Source organism: Schistosoma haematobium, chromosome 3 (assembly GCF_000699445.3).
Source record: "Schistosoma haematobium chromosome 3, whole genome shotgun sequence".
In the NCBI taxonomy this organism is placed as follows: domain Eukaryota; kingdom Metazoa; phylum Platyhelminthes; class Trematoda; order Strigeidida; family Schistosomatidae; genus Schistosoma; species Schistosoma haematobium.
In genome coordinates this window covers 8,623,826-8,647,763 of record NC_067198.1, presented here as the reverse complement: position 1 = coordinate 8,647,763, position 23,938 = coordinate 8,623,826, and the positions used below count along the sequence as shown (strand labels likewise).

The 23,938-nt window shown below is 33.7% G+C and overlaps 1 protein-coding gene across 2 annotated transcripts; it reads right to left on the bottom strand.

Annotated features, from left to right (window-relative positions):
* Positions 1-276: 276 nt before the first annotated feature.
* MS3_00004943 (uncharacterized protein) lies at positions 277-15,466 on the bottom strand. Of its 2 annotated transcripts, XM_012942113.3 has the most exons (7): positions 15,416-15,463; positions 13,589-13,799; positions 10,727-11,007; positions 8,143-8,301; positions 6,172-6,324; positions 1,307-1,620; positions 277-558 (listed from the first exon to the last, which is right to left on the bottom strand). In XM_012942113.3, exons 2-7 carry the CDS (start codon positions 13,680-13,682, stop codon positions 312-314), a joined length of 1,248 nt encoding a protein of 415 aa, XP_012797567.1. In that variant the 5' UTR covers positions 13,683-13,799; positions 15,416-15,463; the 3' UTR covers positions 277-311. The 2 variants fall into 2 exon arrangements, with proteins under 2 accessions (XP_012797567.1, XP_051068863.1); XM_051212936.1 differs by lacking the exon at positions 8,143-8,301 and having other exon boundaries at positions 15,416-15,466.
* Between the last annotated feature and the right edge of the window lie 8,472 nt (positions 15,467-23,938).

The following is a 23,938-nucleotide window of genomic DNA, read 5'->3' as shown; positions in this document are numbered from 1 at the left end:
AGAATATAGTTCATCAGTTATCTGTAAACAGAGTAAGTTACATGCCTAATGAAATATACACCGAGAATTTAGTAGGATGGTTTCGATTACCCTGATTTTTCTAAAATGAAAAGGCTGACACTATGAAAATCATTGTCATTCATTACAGTAATATCACCCTCTCCACCAAACTCGTTGAATACATCACTAAAATATCTTGTATTCTACATGTGTGTCATACATAAAGCATATTCTACATACTGAAGCAATTCTTTCATAGTGAATAAAACGTATATATAAGTGGATAATATTTTATTACATAACATAATAGTCTAATATGCAAATGAATAATTACGTGTTGCGTAATTCCAAAGATCTTTTTTAATCAAATAATTTCTACGTGCATTATAAAATTCCGAATTAAAATCTGGATGGATAGTGAAACTTGGTATTGGGATTTTAACAGTTGGTTGAAAGAATGTTTCAAGATTTTGTTTCGTCATTTTTGGTGGTTGACCTAAAGTTGGTTGTAGATGTAATTTAACAGTGTATGGTAATCGTTTAGGTAATAATTTGGATCTAAAACGAACAGTAAAAGAAGAGATTTTACTTGGTGTTTTTTGTTAGAGTATTGTTTATTACAGTACAACGGTCTCCAGAATGATACGTTATAAATGTGACTCATCGTGACGGTAATTGTCAACTTACAGTCTAAAAAATACAAAAGTTTGATATTTATGAACTGACTGCATTCGGTCACATTGACAATGACTGTGAAATATTCAAATACATTTCACTAGTTATAAAATAAAGTTGAAAATCATACATTCTTCATCATACCCATGTCTCATTTCGAGGATACTATGAGTTTATGTAAAATGTATATCAAAAATGAAAGTTTTCATATTTGACCTGAATCACTGACTAGTCTCACGAAATCCTTAGTTTAAATGAAGATATTTATCTAGACGTTTTGAGTTAGATTCATCTTCCACATGATCATTTTACTTCTTAATGAAGCATCTTTTTGTTTAAAGAAATATATCACCTATATTATTTTAGAGTTATTTATATTTAACTAATTTCGTGTTAAATACATTCGATTTTTCCCACTCGTGTTCTTGTTCACTACACCATATTTGTGGGCGCACGCATTTCATGAATCTCAAACTTATCTCCATCGAAAAATACTGTGGTGACGTAACGTATATACGCTCAGTGAGCTGTCAGATAATGATATACATATGTGAGTATTTACCAATCACATTTACCAAAAGCTGGTAAATAATTATCACCTCCAATGTCAAATAAAACTTCATATTCTTACTTTAAATTGAGAGGATCACCAGGTATTTCCATTCTCCATCCGTAACATCTCAAAGCTTGATCATATTCATCTTCTAACACAATTTTACATTCTTTTAATAACCTCCTATCAAATATCGCTGGGGAAATCTTGGTACTTTCGTCTAATTTCTCATCCTCTCTTCCAGCTGTTTGATCTGATGATTTCTCGTCTGATGTGAAAGCCGGTGACTCTTGGTCAGTATTGCTAGCACTAACTGATACAACAGACTCAGTGTCCGCCATGTTACCTTCTAGTTCTGAAATAACTGGGGCAGCTCTATCATATTCGTCCAGCTAAATTTAATTCAAGAATTAAAACACAAATATCTTTGAAATGATTTACAGGCCGAAAAATTCCAAGTGATTCATTTACTTACTAGTTAGTAGTATTAAATTATAGATAAAATGTATTTAATTGTTTATTTCATTAAATTTGAACTGTTCTTCTAAACAAACTAAACATTTTGGGAAGATAAAAACATGATCTAATTGATACTGTATTTATTTGCTTGAATAGTCATTATTAGTTATGCTGATTTAAAGTAATGTATACTACCTTGCATTTGTGAAGATACCTAGCTTAATGTTTGCGACTTGAATAAGTCTTTTCTAAGTCAGTCATTTGACGTCATGCTTCATTATATCCACAAGTTTGAAGAAGAGTTGTGTTTCGCTTTTCACCAAAATTCATCTTCGAAAATAACTTCAGTCACTTAACTTGTCCCAATCTAGTGAAATCCCGAACCTCCCCTTTAAGAAGTGCATTGACGTTCTGTGTCATCCCACCACGAGCATCTTTAACGAGTCCTCGACTAATTTTATATCGAAAATATGAAGAAAGATATAGACCTAATATCTATGAAAATACCTGGTGAAAAAAAATGCAAAATTCAAACCCACAGCAAAAATTATACCTTTTCTAAAAACGATATAAAATCTATTGCTAATCCCACTTCAACTTACAGTAAAGAGCGGATTCATCCAATTCAATTCCTTAGATGTTTCTGTTGTTCCGCATCATAATATAGTGTTCAGTCTGGAAAGGGGTATGGATTGGGTTCGACGCGCATTTCTAAACTATACCTCTCCCTTTGACTCTATTCTAAGACCACTACTACTAAACAAGTTTGACAGCATCAACATTGTTAGCTAAGTATTCAATTGAATGTGTTCTTACTTCTCTAGATGAGGATAACATACTGCACTTGGAGAACAATGTTTAATGTCTTTAACTCAGGAAAATACGTCACGAAAAGCTGCTGTTTCTACTTCTTTTTCTCATTTTTTTCTGTATAATCTGCCATCTTCCATAGGAAACACTTTTATTAGATATGCGGATGATCTCACTGTATGTACAACGATTTTTTCCACTTCACATCCCCTTAAAATGAATGAGTTCTTGTCTCTTATTGAACAGTAGTCTGTTTTTAATGGTCTCACACTTAATCCGTCTAAATATCAAACTGTTAAATTTAGCGGGAAACATGAACAACAATTAAGCACCCTATCGGAATCTCACAAAGTTTGTATTAATGGGGATTCCTTGACAAGTGTCATAGGTCATTCATCTTGGTGTAAGTTTTTCTTCTAACTCCACCGGGAGTCCCTCTGAGGCTATTGCTGGTCCCAAGACCGGGTAAAGGAGGAGGGTTGGGCATGGGGTTAGTGAACACATCCCGTAGAAAACTAACTCGCCAAAAAAACGCCAACCAGAAAAAATTATTCAAACCTTTTAAACTCTGCCCTGGGAGTCAGAAGGTCTTCATTTAGAAGAACTATGACGCCTCATGATGAAAGCCGAATTCCTTCGGAAGCCACTAGGCCGATGCCCCTTTCTGACAACCAGAGCAACCATTTATTTAGGTACATGGAATGTTCGTACAATGTGGGACACCGGGAGAGTCTTCCAAATTGCTGCAGAAATGAGGAGATACAACCTGGAGGTGCTTGAGATCAGTGAAACACATTGGACGCAAGTTGGACAGCAACGACTAGCTTCAGGGGAGCTTCTGTTATACTCCGGCCATGAAGAAGAAAATGCCCCAAATACACAAGGAGTTGCATTGATGCTATACAAACAAGCACAAAATGCACTTATAGGATGGGAATCTCATGGACCAAGGATCATCAAAGCCTCCTTCAAAACAAAAAAATGGCATTTCAATGAACGTCATCCAATGCTATGCTCCTACCAACGACTACAATGAAGACGCTAAAGATCAATTCTACAATAGGCTGCAGTCAATCATCGAGAAGTGCCAAACAAAGAACCTGGCCATTCTGATGGGAGACCTAAATGCCAAGATTGGAATGGACAACACCGGATATGAAGACATAATGGGACGATATGGACTGAGAGAAAGAAACAAAAATGGTGAGAGATTTGCAAACTTATGTGCCTTCAATAAACTGGTCATAGGTGGCACTATATTCCCACACAAACGCATACACAAAACCACATGGACTTCCATGGATCACACTACGCAGAACCAAATCGACCATATCTGCATCAACAAAAAATTCAGGAGGACAATGGAGAATGTGAGAACTAAGAGAGGAGCTGATATAGCATCAGATCATCACTTGCTGGTCGTCAAGATGAAATTGAAATTCAAGAAGCCCCTGACAATCGGGCGGACAACAGCACAAAAGTTCAATACGGCCTTTCTTCGGGATACTGATAAACCCAAGAAATCCAAGATAATTACAAAGCTCGAAAACAACAACAACAACAGAAGACAAAAATAAGAAAAACCAAATGTAAGTAGTACGAAAAAACCAGGACAGAGTGGGTTGGAGAATGCTGGTCGGCGGCCTATGCTCCATTGGGAGTGACAGGTGTAAGTAAGTAAGTTTTTCTTCTGATTTCTCTTGGTCTATTCATGTTTTATTGATACCGAGGGAAGTTTTCCTTTTGAATTACTATACAAGCAGACCACATGTTTTTGGCATTGCTCCCTACTCACTTTTACAATCTAATTATTATGTATGATATAATGTTCTTTACTATTCCCAATTACTCTTTCCTGGGCTTTTGAGAAAAGATTTTGCCGTATTGCGGGGAGTGCTGAGGGAAGTTACCAGGGCATGTGACGAATCTCTTGAGCTTATTATGTATATGGTTGCAGATGGATATTTAAATTCTTACAAACTCCTAGCAATTGTTATCTTAGCAGATACTAACCATTCACTTCATTCACATTTGTCTCCTTGTATATCTTCTAGTAGAACGAGACGCTAATACATTAGAATCCATGCACGCAATCAAATGTATAAATGCTCTACAATACCTTATCACGCAACTATACTACGCGACGAACTGGTTGTCAGGGGTGACCTAGTCAATAACTTGTATCCTTAAACATATCTCTAATGAAACGTTGTACAGATTCTTTTTTGTTTAAAAAACTCCATTTAATTCTTGATTATTTATCTAGTTATTTCAAATACATATTGATTGTAAAAGAAAATTCTGTATTATAGTAAAGATAGAGTATTGAATAAAGTCATGGTTAATAATAATAATAATAATAATAATAATAATAATAATAATAATAATTCCCGCTTCATTTCATCTGTTTGAATGAATTTTCTCAACAAAATTCAAGCCGTCATGAATAAGGATATGAAAGTGAAGTTGATTATTCTTCTTGGTGATTGAAGAATTTCCACATGAAATTAACATGTAAATTTTCTTCATCTTAAATGTACATTATTCAACTTCAAGATAAGTAACCCATTTTATTAATCATCGTTTTGGTGATATTGAATTCTCTGAGCTAGATGGTATATTGAGATATGTTACCGACATAAGTCAGATAATCGTTGGAAGCTAGGAACCGTAAAAAGCTGGTTTGCTCCTGTATGTGAAGCCTTGGCAGTGTACACCCATGACCGCGTACCAGAAACTAACCCATGACCTTCTGGTTCCCCATATAAACGCCTAACCTTTAGAACACTGAAGTTGAATTCAATGGCTTTCAATTTTAACTTAAATCAATCCGCGATAGTGCGCGACCATTTTACATTATTATTAGTGAGTAGCTTACGCACACTGAAAACGGTTGAACTCGACTGGTCACAGGTTCTCACAAGAACTATGAAACTTTCCTTTCTACGCTAGTCACTATTGGGCACATCATAGACGATCTAGTTGAGGAGCTATCATTGCAGTTTTGAATACCATCAAAGCTTATCTCATGTGGAGGTTACTGTCTTGAATTCAACTTTGTATTCCCAGAAAAGTTTAAAGGGAAATTTCTACTTAACATGGTCCTTGCTTTTCAAGTTTTTCGGATTTACCCATGTATTATAATTTTTCGCTTCAACATTACTCAAGTGGCGAAGTAAAGAAATTACTTTTATTCTACTTATCTGTTAGTTTACTCTCCTTAATAAGCAAACTAGGTTTTTAAACAAATACCCCTGAATAATAAATATGTATTTTTATTATATTCCAATATATTTATTATTAACTTTCTACTCAAAGCTCAATTTATTTGAAACTATTAAGTCCAACCTTGACATTGATACTTACAAATATCACTGAATATTGAAAATCGCATGTTCTTTATCACCTTTCAAAACAGTTTCGATACGAATATGAATAGGTAACAGAAACTTTCCAGATTAATAAATAGGTCCTGGGTTCGAATCCCGCGAGGCAGGATCGTGGGTGTGCATTGCTGAGGAGTCCTAAAATAGGACGAAGTGGTCGTCCAGTGCTTCCAGGTTTTCCGTGGTGGTCTAGCTTCAATTGACTCATGATCTCGACCCTTGAAATAAATTTACGTTAGTAAAGAAAATATTACAGACATATCATGAGAAATATTGGTAGATACTTACAATACATGGAGCACTATTTGGTCTGTTGGGTTTGGTCCTTGCAATGGTTTCTTCATACAAATATGGAAAACGTTTACTGCTGCTACGCGAACTAGCAGTTGATATATTAGTATCACATTCTGGATTAAGCTGATTTGAAAGTCTTGAATGTGTCTGCGAATAAACATAATAAATATAACGTTTATTGATGACTGCTTTTATTACCCAATACAGCATCAAAATGCTCTAAAAAGCTAAACTGTCAGCATGGAAAAAATTGATATTTCGCTTTTAATATCTCAGCAGTTATGAAGACATTCGAATAAATTAATGGAAATCGATCTACGTCTTTTGATTCAACTGGTTAGAACAGCCAGGAAATCATCAACTACTTAAAACTTAAATCTGTAACTAAAATTCTTAATGACAATTTTTCTATCAATATGTATTTCATATATACGCGTTATATCACATTTCAAGGTCACGTTAGAGTTTTGTCAAAAGCTGATGGAGTTGATTGAATGGGAATCAGTATGAATGATATATAAACTAATAGTACGCAGGTAGATAATGTACAGTCATCAGTGAACTGATTCAATAAAATAGGGAGAATATTCAATAACCGTAAACATTATAAGTACTATAATTTTAGAAAGAATAGCACATTTCATTACTTTAAATAGTAAGATACATTTTTAACTATATAGTCTGTCAGAACGTTATAAACATGCGAAGGAAGTTCTATAAGGATTTACGAAGCTAAAATATTGTCTATATTTCCCTGGTCTCCTCATGTGCCGAAATGTAATGCTATTCAACGGGGTTGTAAGCATACATACACATCCTAATTATTTCTGGTACAGTAAAAAATTCTGACCACCTTCTATCGATGATATATTAAACATCAGAATTTCGGTAATTATCATTTCTTTTTTTCTAGTAGATACACTTTCTCAATATGTCACAACATTCACGAGAACAAGTTCAGTGGGATTTGTTGACTGGATTTGACTATCATTAAATTTAACTTACAGAGCAATCATATGGCTTGGCTTCAAGATTATATTCCATCTTTTGTTTGATGTAACGAACAAAGACTTGTAAAACACAATATGTCTGAATTTTTAAGTAGCTTTAGAAGACCGATTTGTACAATAAAACAACCAAGGCTAGTCCTCAACCTCAAACTACAAAATTAAGCAGTCTTCAAGACTTCAATGCCCAAAACTCCTGAAAATATTACTGGTGATCAAGTTACAGAGGTAATTTCCGGAAAACCGCGGTCAAAGGTATCCCACAGTGTTGAACGTGAAACAGTTATCACTAATAACAATAGATGATGGCAGCGTTATATTGGGAAGTCAGCTAAATTTATTGAAATAAACAAGTCGATGCCAACTCAGTGATCTGTAAACTGTATGCTCACCTTGAGGTTTAAAAGTCCTGGGTTCGACTTCTGACGAGTTTATGGGTAGATGCTGTTAAGAAATCCCACACAAAGACGAAACAGGTTTCTGTTTTCTAACATTTGTTTGTTTAACATTAGTCCGTGATACAGAATCACAAAAATATTAGATAGTTGTAAATCTATTTATTTATTGCATAATTATTTTGATTAAAAATATGTGAACATTTGACGTTTTAAACAAACTATAAGTTTCAATTTTAACAATACTACAATGTCTGTACTTTGTATAATTTTGTTAAGCATTTCAGTCAATAGATAGCATATAGATCAAAATTCTGTAAATCACAAGAATGGATTAAAGGTTATAGTTGAAAGAAATGACTTTGATTTTGTTAATTTCCAGTACTTATTTTAAGTCATTGCTAATTATATTACCACTGTGTTTATTTTTTTTAGCAAATACTGAAACGAGACGTATCATTTTTTAAATTTGCTTATTTTTAAGAGCACCTTACATATTTGACACTTGACAATATTCTATTGTTGACTATAGTTAGTTCAAAATCCAAAAATAATCAACTCACGGATGCAACTGAATGTGGTCTTTTTATTAATGTTTGCTCATGAGAAGTTGATTGATTTGTTTTGGAAGTATAACTATTTCTATTTGTATCTAAAACATTCACTTGTAATAAATCCATATTTGGAGTTGGTATACTTGGTTTCTTGGATGAAACTACTTGCTGAAAAATCATGTATATTTTATTACAGTACGGTTTTCAATAAATCATCAGCTGAGAATAATATTTGAGAATGTAAATAATTGTTTACAATTGTGTCACGTAAACTTATGCAGTAGTCAATGGGATCATTCGCTAAAGAATTATTACTCAACAGTCATTTTAAATAAATCAAACGGGTTTAACTAGTTCTTTCAAATGGAGGTGATGTAATATTTTAGCTAGATGATTTATTGGCTGTGTTCTCTGTGTTAGATGGTTTAATGACAACTATTTCATTGTCGTTCTGAACGATATCAGAGAGTTATTCTAGGAAACTCAAAGAACTGATGACATAACATTCGCATCAGCAGATAATCAATAAACATATTGTTATAAATCCAGTCTATAGATACATCCCGGCAGGTCGATTGATTATCTGAAGTCAATCCAGCAAGATAACAAATGGGAAAACAATGACGAAAAAATATATGATATCACTAAAATAACCTACAGAATGATTTCATACAGAACGACGATTATAAATTAGTAATTAAACCAACTAGTTCAGAGAACACAACACTATTCAACAGAAATGTTGTCTGGAAAACAGAGAATTTCCTTTCATAAAAAACGATTTTATCTTTAAACATTTAGACAAGCTTTCAGAATAACTTTCACACAAACAAGAACTAATATACATTCACTGTAGTTTTCATAACATTATATCCATTGTCTTATATGACTGATACCATGAAGTTAAATTACTGAACGTATTGAAAATCTGTTTTATGAATTTGGTTTTTTTTTAAATCTCGCGAGGCGGGATCGTGGATGCGCACTGCTGAGGAGTCCTACAGTGGGACGAAACGGCCGTTCAGTGCTTCCAGGTTTTTTATAGTGATCTAGCTTCAATTTACTCATGATCTCAACTATTAAAATTGCTATAATATCCACAAAACCCTTCCTGACATTATTTATTTATTGGAAAATAATTTCTTAAACTCTAGGGATATTTTCAAATTCTTCTTTTACAGAAATATTGTTAATTCTCATTGTTTATAAGTACTGGGTTGTGTCAGGAAACTTTTGTCTAATGTTAGTTGTGTTGGCGACCAGTCCTGAATGAAAACTTACAGCATTTCAATTTTGTCAGGTTTCTAAGTAGCCATTATAATGGCCTAATTTGTAACCGTTTCATCGCAATAAGGGTTAAAAGCCTCTAATTTTTTAAGCCGACTTTAAAATATTCTATGTACCAATGATTCAAAAAATTATTACAATTGCGTAATGACTGATCGGCTAAACTTAGACGATTGTAATTTATTCTTTTCAATCTACAACTATGAATGACTGATAGGAATTAGTTTAATCAGCTATTCAGATGCGTGCTTGCCATCGATAAGGTCGAGATCACGCAACTTCCAACCGAAATTTATCCTGTTTTATAGTTTGACTAATACCACTAGATACATTATTTTACTTCTGAATAGATATTCACCGTTTAACCGAATCCCCATTAAAATCCAAGGCTGATTAGGAATCTTAGTTAAAAAATCAAAAAAATTTTTGGTCAATGATAATCCTCTGCTTTCACATATTAGATGTCCTTTACAGAATCCTATATGATTCTGTATGATACCATTTTATAAGAATAACTGTTCAGTGTATTCCATTTATTATTGTTGTCTCAATTCACTAATTTACATTAGTAGCCCTCATGGTTATAACAATCGATTATAAGTATCTGAGTACCTATATAATTAATAGTTACCTAGATATTCTAAATATGTTTAATCAAATAATAAAAATATTGGTTAGGCAGGATTTTTTGTCAATTACCTATAACTATGTCAAATACCATCAGCCCTCAAATGCTGTGGTACGGCCGAGAGTGCGAAAAGTCCGCTCTCCAACTCGAAATGCTCTCACATGGACACGCGTATATAGCCTCTGCCAGGGAAGTCCTACTCACTGCCTTCTCGTGGGGGGATGTTGTTTACGAAATTGGGAGGACGAAAAGCGAACGTCCGGTGCTTTAACCGGGTTGGTGGACATGGAGAGTCCACCTAGTGGAGTTGGAAAACTCTGATTCCAAACCAATGGTGCACATGTGCTCCAGTATCTTGAAGGAACAAATGGTGTATGAACCAATTATTGGCCACCAGCTACCATGTGACTGCATCCCTTTACGATGCTCCGTTGCCTTGTGGATCAAACCTTCAGGTCGAAGGCTCGGGGTGTGGCCCCCTAAGTAAACCATCTGCTTCGGTTTGTGTACCCGGTCAGTATCATAGACCTCACACAAATAAAACTAGATTTGTGTGGCGCATATGTATTCGGTGCCTCCTTGTACCAATATCTATGTGTTAAAATAAATAAATAAATAAATACCATCAAGTTGATGAAAAACAATATATATATATATATATTCTATTGTTTAACTTACTCTTGGAATTAATTTGATTTTTGATGTTAATAACCAATTATTTCCTATACCACATCTATCTTGTAATTGTTTTTTAATTGTTTTAAATAATGATTTATGTTTCATTTGTTTATTATTTTCATTATTTACTTGTTTTTTAATGATTGTTGAATATTTTTGTACATCAGATTCATTTAAACATAATGAAGAAGAGTTCGTAGTGGAACAATCTTTTGATCTTATCTCATCGGTTAAATGATTATCAGTGTATGTTTTATCAAGTTCTTTAAATGGAATACCACCTTAGATAAATAAATAAAAATATACATTTAAATGATTATAAATATGTCTTATTGTGTTCTTTTACTTTCAAAATAGATGTGCTATGGAAGGTTTTTATTGAACAATGATAATATATGGGCATCATAATATTTTATTTACTCATATCTATGTAGTATAGAAAATATGAAATATTTTTCTGGATATTTTGATATTTCATAATAATGAAAGTTAATTCTATAAATTCATTTGAATAGTCCTTGACAGATAATGTAACACAGTAACACAGAATGTAAATGAACACATTCAAACATCAAGAATATGACTATACCCATTCAATTAGTATCATTTTGTGGATTAGATTCAGTTTATCAGAGAAAATAACGGTTTCATAAAAGCTAATAGAAATTTGAAAGCATAGTTGTCGATCCATTTGGAAATTCTCATCCATTTACAATTATATTAGATGAATTTACACAATGATTAATCGTAATTGAGTTTCCAGTAAAGCTAATACGGAGAAAAAATGTTACTTAGCTCAGTATAGTGTCGACTAGAAATTATGAGTATAATCTTCTCATCAAGAAGACGTTGAGAATTAGCTTGACATAGATCAAAGCTTTCTAGGTGGTTTAATTTGAAAACCGTTGCACAGTAAATTCCACCATTGGATGTTTGATAATCGGACAGAGAATTTCAACACTCGTGTTACGATAGAGACATAGTTTTCTATCATTTTGTGAGCATAATAGTCTACTGAACCCCCACTTATTTTTACCTAGTTTACATCGTGATTATATCAAACAAATAGTCCTCGAATAGAAATGGAGAAGATTCGGACAAGTTATATTCTTTAAGAAGATAATCAAGACTCTGAGGAATACAACAAGTGAATACTTTGATAATACCGAAAATGACTCAAACTTATATTCCTCTAAACTTTTGATTACTTGTTTCATCCATCAAGTAAGCCTAAAGCAGAAAGTTTAGGCTTCCTTACACAATTTAAACCAAAAATGAAAGACCACACTAATGCTTCTTTCAAACGAATCTTACTTCAACTATCATAATACTTTAAGATAAGCGTGAGTTTATCACCTTTCAAACATCAATATTGTCCGGTTGATCGTTAGATCCCCTATCGTTGAACATATTTATCGACTTCCACCATATTATTACATTTTTGTATATGTAATAATTTATCTACTTCCATCATTTTCCACACTAACTTCAATACTATTTAATTACGATTCGCTTGTAGATTTACCTTACCACATATTGGATATCGATTAAGTGAATATCCTTTCGATGTCACTTTTCCTACTCAAACAATCGGTAAAGTTGAACATTTTTAGAACAACTACTATAGCAGATTTATATACTATAACTTTGTTCAATAAATAGATGAACTGAGTACATAAATTTCTACTTTCAAAAATTCAGTCTACATATCTTAAAAAAAAATATTTCTTCAACGTTTTATCTCAAACTTCCACTTTTGATGTTTCACAATTTTCCCGATAGGGTTTCTAATACTTAATCACAAATTCTTTACTGAACAGGCTTCTGTAAAATTTAACTTCTGAAGATGTCCAATGATGTTTAAACAATTCAAAGATTTACAAATAACTTCCACAAGTGAGAGATGAGTTGAAAGGAATGATATTGGAGTATTTTACGCTTTGTGACATAAAGTCTCTATGACCTCAGTTAAGCACTTATTAGACAGAGTATGTTATATCGACTATGTCAAATAAGTGCATTGATTAGAAGTTAATTCTTTTTATTAAAATGAAACTTTCAACAATTGCTAGGTGTTTTTTCCTGATAAAATTTTCATATTTTAGGTGAAGCAAAGTATATTTATGATGAAAAACCGCCCCTCCCTAAACATGAACAAATTCTTACCGAACTGTTAAAATTATCTTTACAACCGACAAAAGAATAGATAATAGACATATAAACAGTCGCACACATTTAAGCAAATACATAGTTAATTCAGTGACTGAATTACATTAAGATTTTAGTGGAAATACACTGACGTTTGTTGGATCGGTTATACGTATTCAAAGTTGAAAAACAGTGTGCTACAAGTTTATTGTCTATTAAGATACATTCAGTTTACAATAACCTTTTCACTCATTGTATAACTTCCTATGATCCAACTATTAAAACTTGTGTTAACTCTTCAGATATCCGGTAATTAGTCCGCACTTCATCTTATCAGTTTCCAAAGTGTAAATAATCACTGTTTTTCATATCTATTTTAAATGACCTTACATATCCATCCGCACATATGTAATAGTGATGTGTTGTTCTAATAATCCTTACCGTTTAAATCTTTTAGTCAAACTGTTCATTCTTCAATTATTTTTGTAAGCACCCGGTCAGAATCCATAAAATATAATTCACTCAAATTATTCGATGTCAACTGTTAATCAAACTTGAGGGTAAATTCGTGTTTGATAACGTTAATAAATGATTATAAATGTTGGTAAATGATAAAAAAGAGCTAAATATTTAAATAACACACCAAAACATTGATCATTGAATTAAAATGCTTGTTCTTTTGTTTATTTGTCACTTTTTTTAAAATTAACTTACTGAAAGTAGCTAGTCGTTTATAACTTGGTACTTCATAAGGATTAAACACAATAGGATATATTGCATATGGTTGACTTTCAAGTACAGTTGACATTACTCTGAAGGGAATTAATGAAGTTTTGTTAAATATAAATTGTAATTATTGATTTCAATCCAGTTTTGTTATTGTTGTTGTTGAGAACTTCCCCATTTATTTGTGGAACTAAGACATCTGAATTTAATATTATTAAAGATAAGTAAGATTTTATTCAATTTTATTTTTAAATATAATCAGTCTGTTATTGGCATATGTGCATACTGTGTGTATGCCTCGATATTACCTTAATTCACAAGCTATTTGTAAGCAATAATGGATAGTGGCTAGCAGTGGGATCCAGGACGCGCATTTCGTCCTATTTGGGACTCGTCAGCTGGATGTACCTGCATCTCAGAGTTGATGCTCACTCTGGGACTCGAACCCAGTACCATTCGCTTCAAACGCCATAGCGTTATCCACTCAGCTACTGAGTCAATCCCGAGTAGGATGAAACGCGCGTCCTGGATACCACTGCTAGCCACTATCCATCATTGCTTGCAAAAAGCTTGTGAATTAAGGCAATATCGAGGCATACGCACAGTATGCACATATGCCAATAACAGACTGATCAATTGCAGTCTTAAACCTCAATGGGAAGATACAAGCCAAACAATACCAAGTGAATTTATTTCTAAATAGTTTTAATAGATTAAATCAATAAAACTTTAGATCATTACATTTTAATTAGGTTTGATCAGTACAATTATGGAATGTTACAAAATAATACTAATCATAGCTAGATCCGCCTGGACCCCTTCTATGTTTACTGCCGATTCCATACTTGGATAAAGAAGATGTATCGAGCATGAAGTTAACAATCCCGTTTCATAAAAAAGAACGTTGATAGAAATAGCTTTAACTAATCATACTTTACTTTGGTCTTAATATGAACATATAACTTACAAATGTTTGTTCACTAAATAATGACCAGTCTCATATTATATGATCTTTTAGCTCCGTTCAAATTAAATCGATCAATTTGTAGTGTGACAACTAGTTTAAGTGGAGCGATTGAATACACTATTTTAAGAGGTTTAAGGTTGTCCACAAGATACCCTCTATATACAGTAGGTTCATACAGCTCATTGGTAACTTATCATGTTATCAAGCTGCGTAATATAGAGTAAGATTTCCCCAATAGCATTGATCCTCTCAAAATTCCAGATAAACTTATAATAAAAGTGATTGGCTTGATTAGTTATATTTCTATTTCACTCGCTGAAGTGACTGGAATTGTGACATTTGAAATATTGGATTGTATTTTAAACCTGTGTTAATTTATTGTCGGTTATTTATTTACTCTGAAAAAGTAGCTTACATTAAGCTACGATATGTCAGAAATACAGTTTTTCTATTCATCGTCTTCCTACCCAATGCTCAATTTATTTGAAACTTTAATAGTTGAGATCATGAGTCAATTGAAGCTAGATCACAATGGAAAACTTGGAGGCACTGGACGGCGGTTTCTTCCTACTGTGGAACTCCTCAGCAATGCGCATCCACGATCCCTACTCGCAAGATTCGAACCCAAAACCTATCAGTCCTAACGATTAGACCACTTATAGGTCTGATAGGACGTCCAGTGCTTTCAGGTTTTCTATGGTAGTTTATGATTCCAACTATTGAAATTACTATAATATCCACAAAACCGCTTTTGATATTATTTGAAACTATCAAGTTCAACATTAAAATTGTTATCTACATTATATCGTATGTCTTTTTTAACAAGTTTAACATTTATTAAAACTAACCAGAATTATTACAGGAAAGTAATCCATTTATAAAAATATTCAAATTAGTTTGCTGACATTAATTATACTTTACGAAGTAAATACTTCAGTTTTTCAAATAATCAATAACTTAATATCATTGGATTAAATAGTTCACCAATAGCATATATAATTTAATTATGAGCAATAATGTGCATCGATACAAGCATATCCCTTTAACTGAATTAAATAACAAAGCATTAAACACTTAATAACGTGACCCTATATGAACTATGAAATATAACTAGTAAACGAATAAATTCACCCATACCTACATAATCACAAACGTAGAAATTCGATCCACATAGTGTTTTTTTAATATATATTCAGTCACTAAGCTATGATTAAATAGGATAACAAAATTAATAAACTTAATAAAGAGCTAACTAAGTACAGTGTAACTCTAAGTAGAATTGAACCACCAACTGAACTATTAAAATAGTACATACTAGAAATGTACTAAGTTAGAAAGTAATCGTCTAATTAAATAACTTTCAGATTGCTTGGTTGAATTACTTGTACAGTTAAGTCAAATTTAAAAATAACCATTGCAAATGTCCTGGGTTCGATTCCATGAAGGTTGATTAATCCCTACTTTTAAAAGTCTTGCAGCATAGCAAAACATTTTTATATTATCTTATTTCTAACGGTTTCCTAATTAAAATAAATCAAAGAACAAAACTGTACAGGCCAATATGCACGATTGACAGTAATTGTTTTGATACTGTTTTTCATTTACAAGTGGATTACTGGAAAAATTAACTGCTAAACAGTCACATGTTTTTATTCGGTTTCATAAATTATAATACTTTTTTGAATAGTAGATCTAGAATGTCTCAATATGTTTCGTTCGATCTTCCGTTTTTCGACAGTAAAATCTTAAATGTCACATAAAATGCAGACTATATATACAGAAATTATCGACGCTCGTTGACTAGTTATTTGGTTGTAAAAATTGTTATTGACATCTTTTATACTGTTTTGCTTCACTGAGCTTGTGATTATTAGGATGACTTTTTGCCATTGAATCGTTTTTTAGAACACTGAATTTACAATGTTTTATTTGATAAAAACACCTAACATATTGTGAATTAACATTATTCTTCTGATATGATACTCAGACCCAACGTTTTGGAGATATGTTTACCGGAAAATTGATCATTATCTATGTACTGGATGCAAAATTGTAAATATATTGTTGAGTCAAATAATAGTGCCATATTATTTACCTATGTTTACTCATTTAATTATTCTTTTATAAGAAATTATGGTTAATAAACACTCATATTTGTCATGACGCTACTTCTTATAGTACTGTAATGTTTCGATGAAATTATCATCTTTCATTCAAGATAAAGAAATTAACCGTTTTGATAGATGATTACACTAAACGCTTTAATAAAATCAGTTTAAGCTATAAAATGTTTTTAGATATTTTTCCCTGAATTCAACTTACTTAAATAAATAAAATGGATTTCATAGTTTGTGTGATGAGGTGAAATTAGTTAGATCATGATTGAAAATCAAAATTTACTAAACAAATGTTTCATCCTGGTATAAGGCTCCTCAGCAGTACATGTCTACGGTTCAATCAGGGATTGAAACCATGACCTTGAGATTTTCAAACGAACATTAAACTTTTAAACCGCTAAGCTCCCATTTACCTTAAATTCATTCAAAACAAATGATATCATTTCAATTATATTAATATTTGATAGGACTTGGAAATTTTCCCATATTACTTCAAATTACCTTATAGTTCATCTTCATTATAAATTATGACCTTATTTCAACAATAATTATTATAATTTTTAGACCAATCAAAATTGACATGAAAACTTACTCAACTCAAAATTCAATAATAATAGTAATAATAATAATACTTATTTAAAACAAAAGCCATAAAAATAAAGAGGGAATTATACCCAAAAATAAGAATAAACATCCTTGAAAGGTATTTTTCTTTTCTTATATTGCCTTTTTCTCCACAATAGAATTTTCTCAAATGTTTAATTGATTAAATTATTTATTATAATAATTTCTAACTAAGGAATAGTTCAAGTGATAATAGAAAATAAAATATTTACCTTTTAATAAAGTACATTGTTTAGTGGTGAAAAAAAAAGTTTGATTTTTGTTAAGTGTATTTACGAATGAGAAAGTACTTGTAAACTAGCATATCTTGTAATAAGTAATATATATATAAGAGTAATGGTTAAACTATTGTACTCTTTTTCAATTTCATCAGATTTCAACCAGTTCAAAGATCATTTTGAAGAGACTATCTAAAAATATTATACGTCCAAACAAAAAAATAAATCCTATCAGTAAAGGCCGGTAATTTCCAATTATTGATAATCAGGACTGTAATTGTTCTGTTTCTGTTGGCATATATATTTAATGAGAATTAGGCATAATTATTAGTTCACAAGGTTACTAAATGGTAAGCTAAAGGTAATTAATCGTTTTCTGATTAAATTTATTGTTTAAACTTCATATATTTGTGATATTTTAAATGGGAAATGCTTTTTTTGCTTGTGTGCTGTGTGCTAATTATATTGACATCAGCAGTACATGACGTTAGTCGTCAACAGAATGTCTGGCAGCAGAGAGACAAGAAGATCGAACAGTAAAGAATGGAAACAGAATGTAATTTGTATGAAAATGCAAGAACAATGAAGTCTGAGACAATTTGATGAACATTTTGCAAATTAAGCATTTACCTAATGATTGTTAGGTTTTATTAACAAGTCCTGTGATTTTGTGTCAAGTACGTTCGATTGTCCCCACTCGTCTTCTTATTTACTACACTTGTACTTGTCAACAAGACGTATTTACACTCTCAAAAGAATTAGTGCTTCGATTAAGATCAGGACTCACGTCACCCAGCTCCTTAGTCTGAGACGTCACCATTCAGTCGCTTTGGATCCAAGTTAGGCCTCAAAATACAACATCAAAATCCCTCAAGAATTCAGATACGTCTTGCTAACAAATGAAAGGTTCTGCATGATTTAGGTTTAAGGTATCTTATCGACTACCTTCAACCAATTATTATCAAAACATAGTACATCTGATATCGAGTCACTTGGACTAGAAGTCACATTCAAAACTGACCGATATAATTCTATCGAAATCAAAGACTAGACGAACTTGACACTGGTTACCATTCAATAATCAAACTTTAAATTAGTCGTAGTTTGTGAAAATTATATTTGAAATAGTCTCAGCGACTGAAATTTAAATAATTAAGACGTTCTATCCAGAAAACTTGCCTGGACTTCTTCAGTGCAATGATCACCAAAATATATCAACAATATAACCAACATCTTATGTCAACTACCGATAACCCAAATGTACACATAAACACACATTATCACATATTAATTTATGTTCATAGTGTGAACTTTTCATATGATTCACGTTTAACTGACTCACGTTACCTTACAAACGAAAGTCAACATCTGACACGAATGAATAAATACAATATAGATTTTATTTGACTATTAAACATTATGATTTTGATTATTACCCTTGAGAACTCCAGACAAGTTCACTAGACAAAACGTCGGGATTTTCTAAACTCCAATCGCTCAGATGATTTCGAATTTTTTTCATTCGGTGCCAAAATATTGACGAATATTAAAAACCGATAAAAAGACTATAAGTTTAGTAAAACCTGGGATATATTTACAATGTACATACTATATTACAGTGTGGATTAAGCCAAGAAGTCTAAACGGTCAATTATTGATTCACCGGTTCAAAGTATTGTGTCAGCTACGAGACCTGTAGGTTATGGGCTCGATTCTGTATAAAACCCTGGATCTTCACCGTTCAGGAGTCCTGAATTTAGGTGAAACAGTTGTCCAGCACTCCCTTGAAGTCTTTGTCGTAGCTGTTGTTTATTATAGTAGTTAAACATAAATTTTCTATAAGGGTATTGAAAAATCCATAAAAGGATCTGATGTTTTTCAATGTGTTGTGGAAACTTTCTCATCACTCAACTCCATCTGGAACTTACTATGCAATCTAACGAAGTCATAACATGAATGAGTAAAATGAATCTTAATTACAGAATAATGGAAAAATTTTAATTATATGAATTAATTGACTACTGAGTAGTGACCAATATCTTATACGTCAAGTCCCTCTTAGTGCTAACTGAATTTTTTCGACCGAATTACAATGTGGCCACTAGTCTAAGTGACTTGATATCGTGCACTTCATATTAGGATGTTGGATGGTGGGTGGGGGTAGTCAACAGGAAACCTTGCATGAACGAGGTCTCGTTCTATGTGGCACTTGTAACTAAGGCGTAATCTTGAGGGATTATGTGCTCTCAAGTGGACTCTATTTAGTGTCGTCCATCCCACAAAAGCACTTAAACACTTCTGACAAGTTTCAAATAACAAGCAACCCAGATCCATGATTTCCAGTCGAGTACCTCCAGACACTACCTTATGACTTAACTGAATATTTGAGGAAATACTTTTATTTTAGCAAAGCAATTTTACGTAAATGCATATCTAGTAAAATAGTATGATATTTTCGAGGAAAGCAGGTCATTTTTTCAACTATTGTAGTAACCAAAACTTTTATGAAAAGAGATGAATTCAATTCAAACACACTATCTCGCGCACTTCTCATAGTAGAGGTTGAAAAGATAGAATTCAACGACCCACGTTGAATCCTAACTCCAAAACTACTTAGATAAAAGAATGCTTTGTATAAAGATCAGTAGTAATCACACGGGTTATAGGGTCCCAACATCGGGAATTTTACGATGAACGTCTATAGATCTTCTGTTTTTAATCTCTATTAATAATCTGCTGGACTAACAGAAGACCTGAATGTCAATATAAGGTGGTCAGAATTCACTTGAGCTTCAAAAGGACCTTACAGAAATAGAGGGATGAGGAGCACACAATGGGTCAAAACAACTTGTCAAAATGTTGTGTAATGACCGCTTGCCTCACTTGATACCAAGCACTTGCATTATCCAGAGAAATCCGCTCCCGATTATCTCTTCAAAGAGTGATATCACGCTTGTAACCACGAAGAGTTTAGACACCAGCCTAAACTACATGGGGGATGCAGCCAAGTTAAACGCACTCCACTACTTTATGTGGAGACAGCTAGGAAAAATCACCCCAACCACATTATAATAATATCATTATCGCACCTCTTGAGGCAACCCTCGGAATGTTGTACAACGAAGAGCAAACACCCAGGTGTGCTCTTACGTTTACCAATCAATGCTCTCTCAGTTAAAGTGAACGGAGCACCATCATTGGATAGCCTTGAGAGAAGGCTTGACAAGCATGTACCTACCTGCTGACTATCTTCTTCCTCTTGGATCAGCTGTGTCTCATGCATTTCTCACAAATTACGACGTTTATCGTTACCGCATATCTGTAACTACTTCCTAAGTCTCTCATTATCATCCGCTTATACCCTCTTTTTTTCCATATTACGTCTTCTTATACTGTCTACATTACCAATTGGTTGGTTCATTTATTTACCTACCAACTTATCCACATAATATTTTTTGAAACAACAGTTTCCATGGTGGTCTAGCTTCAACTGACTCATGATCTTAACCATTGAAATTACTACAATCTCCACAAAACCCTTCTGATATAAAAACTACTAAAATGACTAGAATTTGTGCAGTCGAGAGAATGAACTATCACCAATTGGACATTATCAAATACCCGGAACCGTAATGAAATAACAAGGAGTGAACTCAAAAGAATCGATCAGTTTATACAAGCTCGTGTCATAGATATTGGATATAAGACTGAAGAGATCATTTTCGAATATTCAAGGTCAGAGTAAGTAAAGCAGCATTCAGTTGTTAGTTATCTTGCGTCTAGCCTAAAGGTGTCTTGCGTGTTTAGAGAGCATGAAAAGCAGTAAATCTGAGTTAATTTAAGATGGAAATTTACATGAAAACAGTCTATAGGAATTGGTAATAACACAAACGTATGGTTAAGATAGTCTGAGAATGAAAACTAAAGTTTGGTATCGCATTGTTTTAAGTAGTGATTAACCGTACACCGTTTGTTTAGTGCTCAGTAACTAAAATAACAGTCCCTTGTAGACGTGCTCCCGCTTGTTTTCTAAAGCTGCGTAAAATATTTCAGCATGATTTTTGAGCTTCTCAGTTTTAAGTAAATCAAGAATCAGAGCCTAATCTCCCTGTTTTCAAGAAACTTTTGAGGGCTTCCTTAAACTTTGGGGAAAACTTCAAAGTCGGAGGATTTGGAGTATCTCTACCTCAATACAAAACTTGGAAATCAATGAGTCTACAAGTGAAAGATAAATTGGGACATCCATACGACAACGTGCTCCTTTTTAAATCATATCTGTGAGATAGCAGCAGGTGAAATTAATGGTTCTGACAAAGCTCACCTGCTTGAGTGAAACTCATATGCAAAGGCTTGATATTTCGGTTTATCTGAATAACGTATCCAGACTACCATCCGAAGAGACTATATCTTATGCGCAAATCAACGAAATTAAGGACAGAAAGCCCTGGATTTTCATATGGCGGGATAAAAAGGCGAAATCAGATTTTCAGTCGTGATTTTTGATGAAAATTATTGTCTCTTATACAATTTGATGACTATTTAGAGTAATATTTCCTCTCTGTTGTGATATTCTATTCGTTATAACACTGATTCATTTGAGTGTAATGTTTAATAATAATTTTCTTGTTATGTCCCAATGAGTGGAAAATTGTATTTCCGACGTTCCGTGACTTATACAAGCCGCTTCTTCAGAGTAAATGAATCAGTCAGTCAGTAACAACGTAGAACTCCGTACGTACCCACATCAGTTCGAGTTGCCGTACCACATTAGCACAGAGATGCAGTTGTCGATTCAAATCCCGCAGCCATGTAAGTGATGCCCACCCCGAGGCAGCATGGAATGATACCCAAAAAGCTGTGGAAATAGCAGTGATATCTACTAGTAAGGTAAACCATAAAGTTAGGGGAAAATACTGGATCTCAGCAGCATCTACCGCACTGATAGGTGCTCGAAAACTCATCCCTTTCTGGCTCTGAACATGACGAAGAGCGAAGTCAGGCTGATAAGAAGCCTGCGCAATGATCGCGGACAGTGGCGGGTAGCGAAAGCTCGAGATGGAAAAGGCAGTGACAATGGGTAATAGCAGACAACTGTTCAGACTTGTCAAGGAAACCGGTATTAGGAACCCAACTGTTAGCGAGACTATCTCAGAAGAAGATGGATATATTATTCATTCTCAGTCCAGGAGATTGGATCGATGGGCAGAACACTTTAGGAATCAGTTCAACTGACCGTCAGCCACACTTCGGTTCCCCACGATTTCCAGTCAACCTAAATAGCTGATATCACTTCCCGGTTTCCCACACCGTGGAAGGGTACTTCTTCAGGAACCTTAAAATGAAGTTAGATTAGTGTTGGTCTTAACGACCTGGTAGCGTTACCGCAGAGCCCAAGGGACAACTGCTTGAAGCCGGTCGCGCACGGCCTTTTTGTGGGAGGTTTTTGACGTGTTAGCTCCGTCCTTCAAAGGACCTTACCACCGGAGACGGGAATCCGTGAGGTAAGGTGAGGTGTGACATTTTTAGGGTCGACCTTTTCTAACCCCTTCCTCCCTTGTGAGAAGGCGGCATCGCTGCAGATGCTGGTTGTCCGAGGGAAACACCTTACTGCTGTCCCACTCCTCTACAGTCACCAGTACGACTTCGCCCTCAGACCTTGAGTTGCTGCTTTTAATCTTGCCGTTCTCCAATCGACCTATCTGGCATGGTAGAACCTACAGGAACATATGTTCCATCCAATATAGCTCGGTTGGGTCATCGCGATAGGCAAGCCGGACCACCACGTCGAGGTAGCAGCTACGGTCGGGAGAGTAAATAAATAACTGATGTCTATTCGAGGTACGATATCCCCGTATTAAGTTAACATGAACTACGACCTGCATGACATGCAGGATGTGATTTGTTATAACGCTTGGTATTTTTCATATGTGTGGTTTTATTCTAATTAATAAACGAAATAGGTGTATGATCAATATATTAGTGTATTTTTGACTAGGTTCGTCGTCGTATTTTGGGGTCAATAAATTTTCGCTTGTACCAGTCTCGGTGTTCTTACTTCACATCGTGGGAATTGCATTGGTTTATCGTTGTTTTTTCAAGTATAAATAATAAGCGACGCAGATACAACAGGTTTCGACGCTAAACTTATCTATACTTATATGCAAATAGCATCCCAGTATTATAGTTGTTGTCGATTTGTGGCGAAAACTCTTACTTTAATTCCTAACCCTAAATTCCAACTTTAAATCATAATCCTAATTACTCATACTAATTTCTAACCTATTTTTAACCTCACTAAGGTGATTTGTCTTAAGGTCACTTTCAGTCAGTCAGCTACAACGTAGGACCAGGCACATATGCATCGGTCCAAGTTGCCATACCGCATTAGCACAGAAAGATGAACACCGGATTC

Excerpts from the sequence above, each read along its gene's own strand:
- MS3_00004943 (XM_012942113.3), bottom strand. The coding sequence starts at position 13,682 with ATGTCAACTGTACTTGAAAGTCAACCATATGCAATATATCCTATTGTG. Across the intron at positions 11,008-13,588 it reads TAAACGACTAGCTACTTTCA|GTGGTATTCCATTTAAAGAA; the intron begins GTAAGTTAATTT and ends TATTTATCTAAG. Across the intron at positions 8,302-10,726 it reads AAATCAAATTAATTCCAAGA|CAAGTAGTTTCATCCAAGAA; the intron begins GTAAGTTAAACA and ends ATGATTTTTCAG.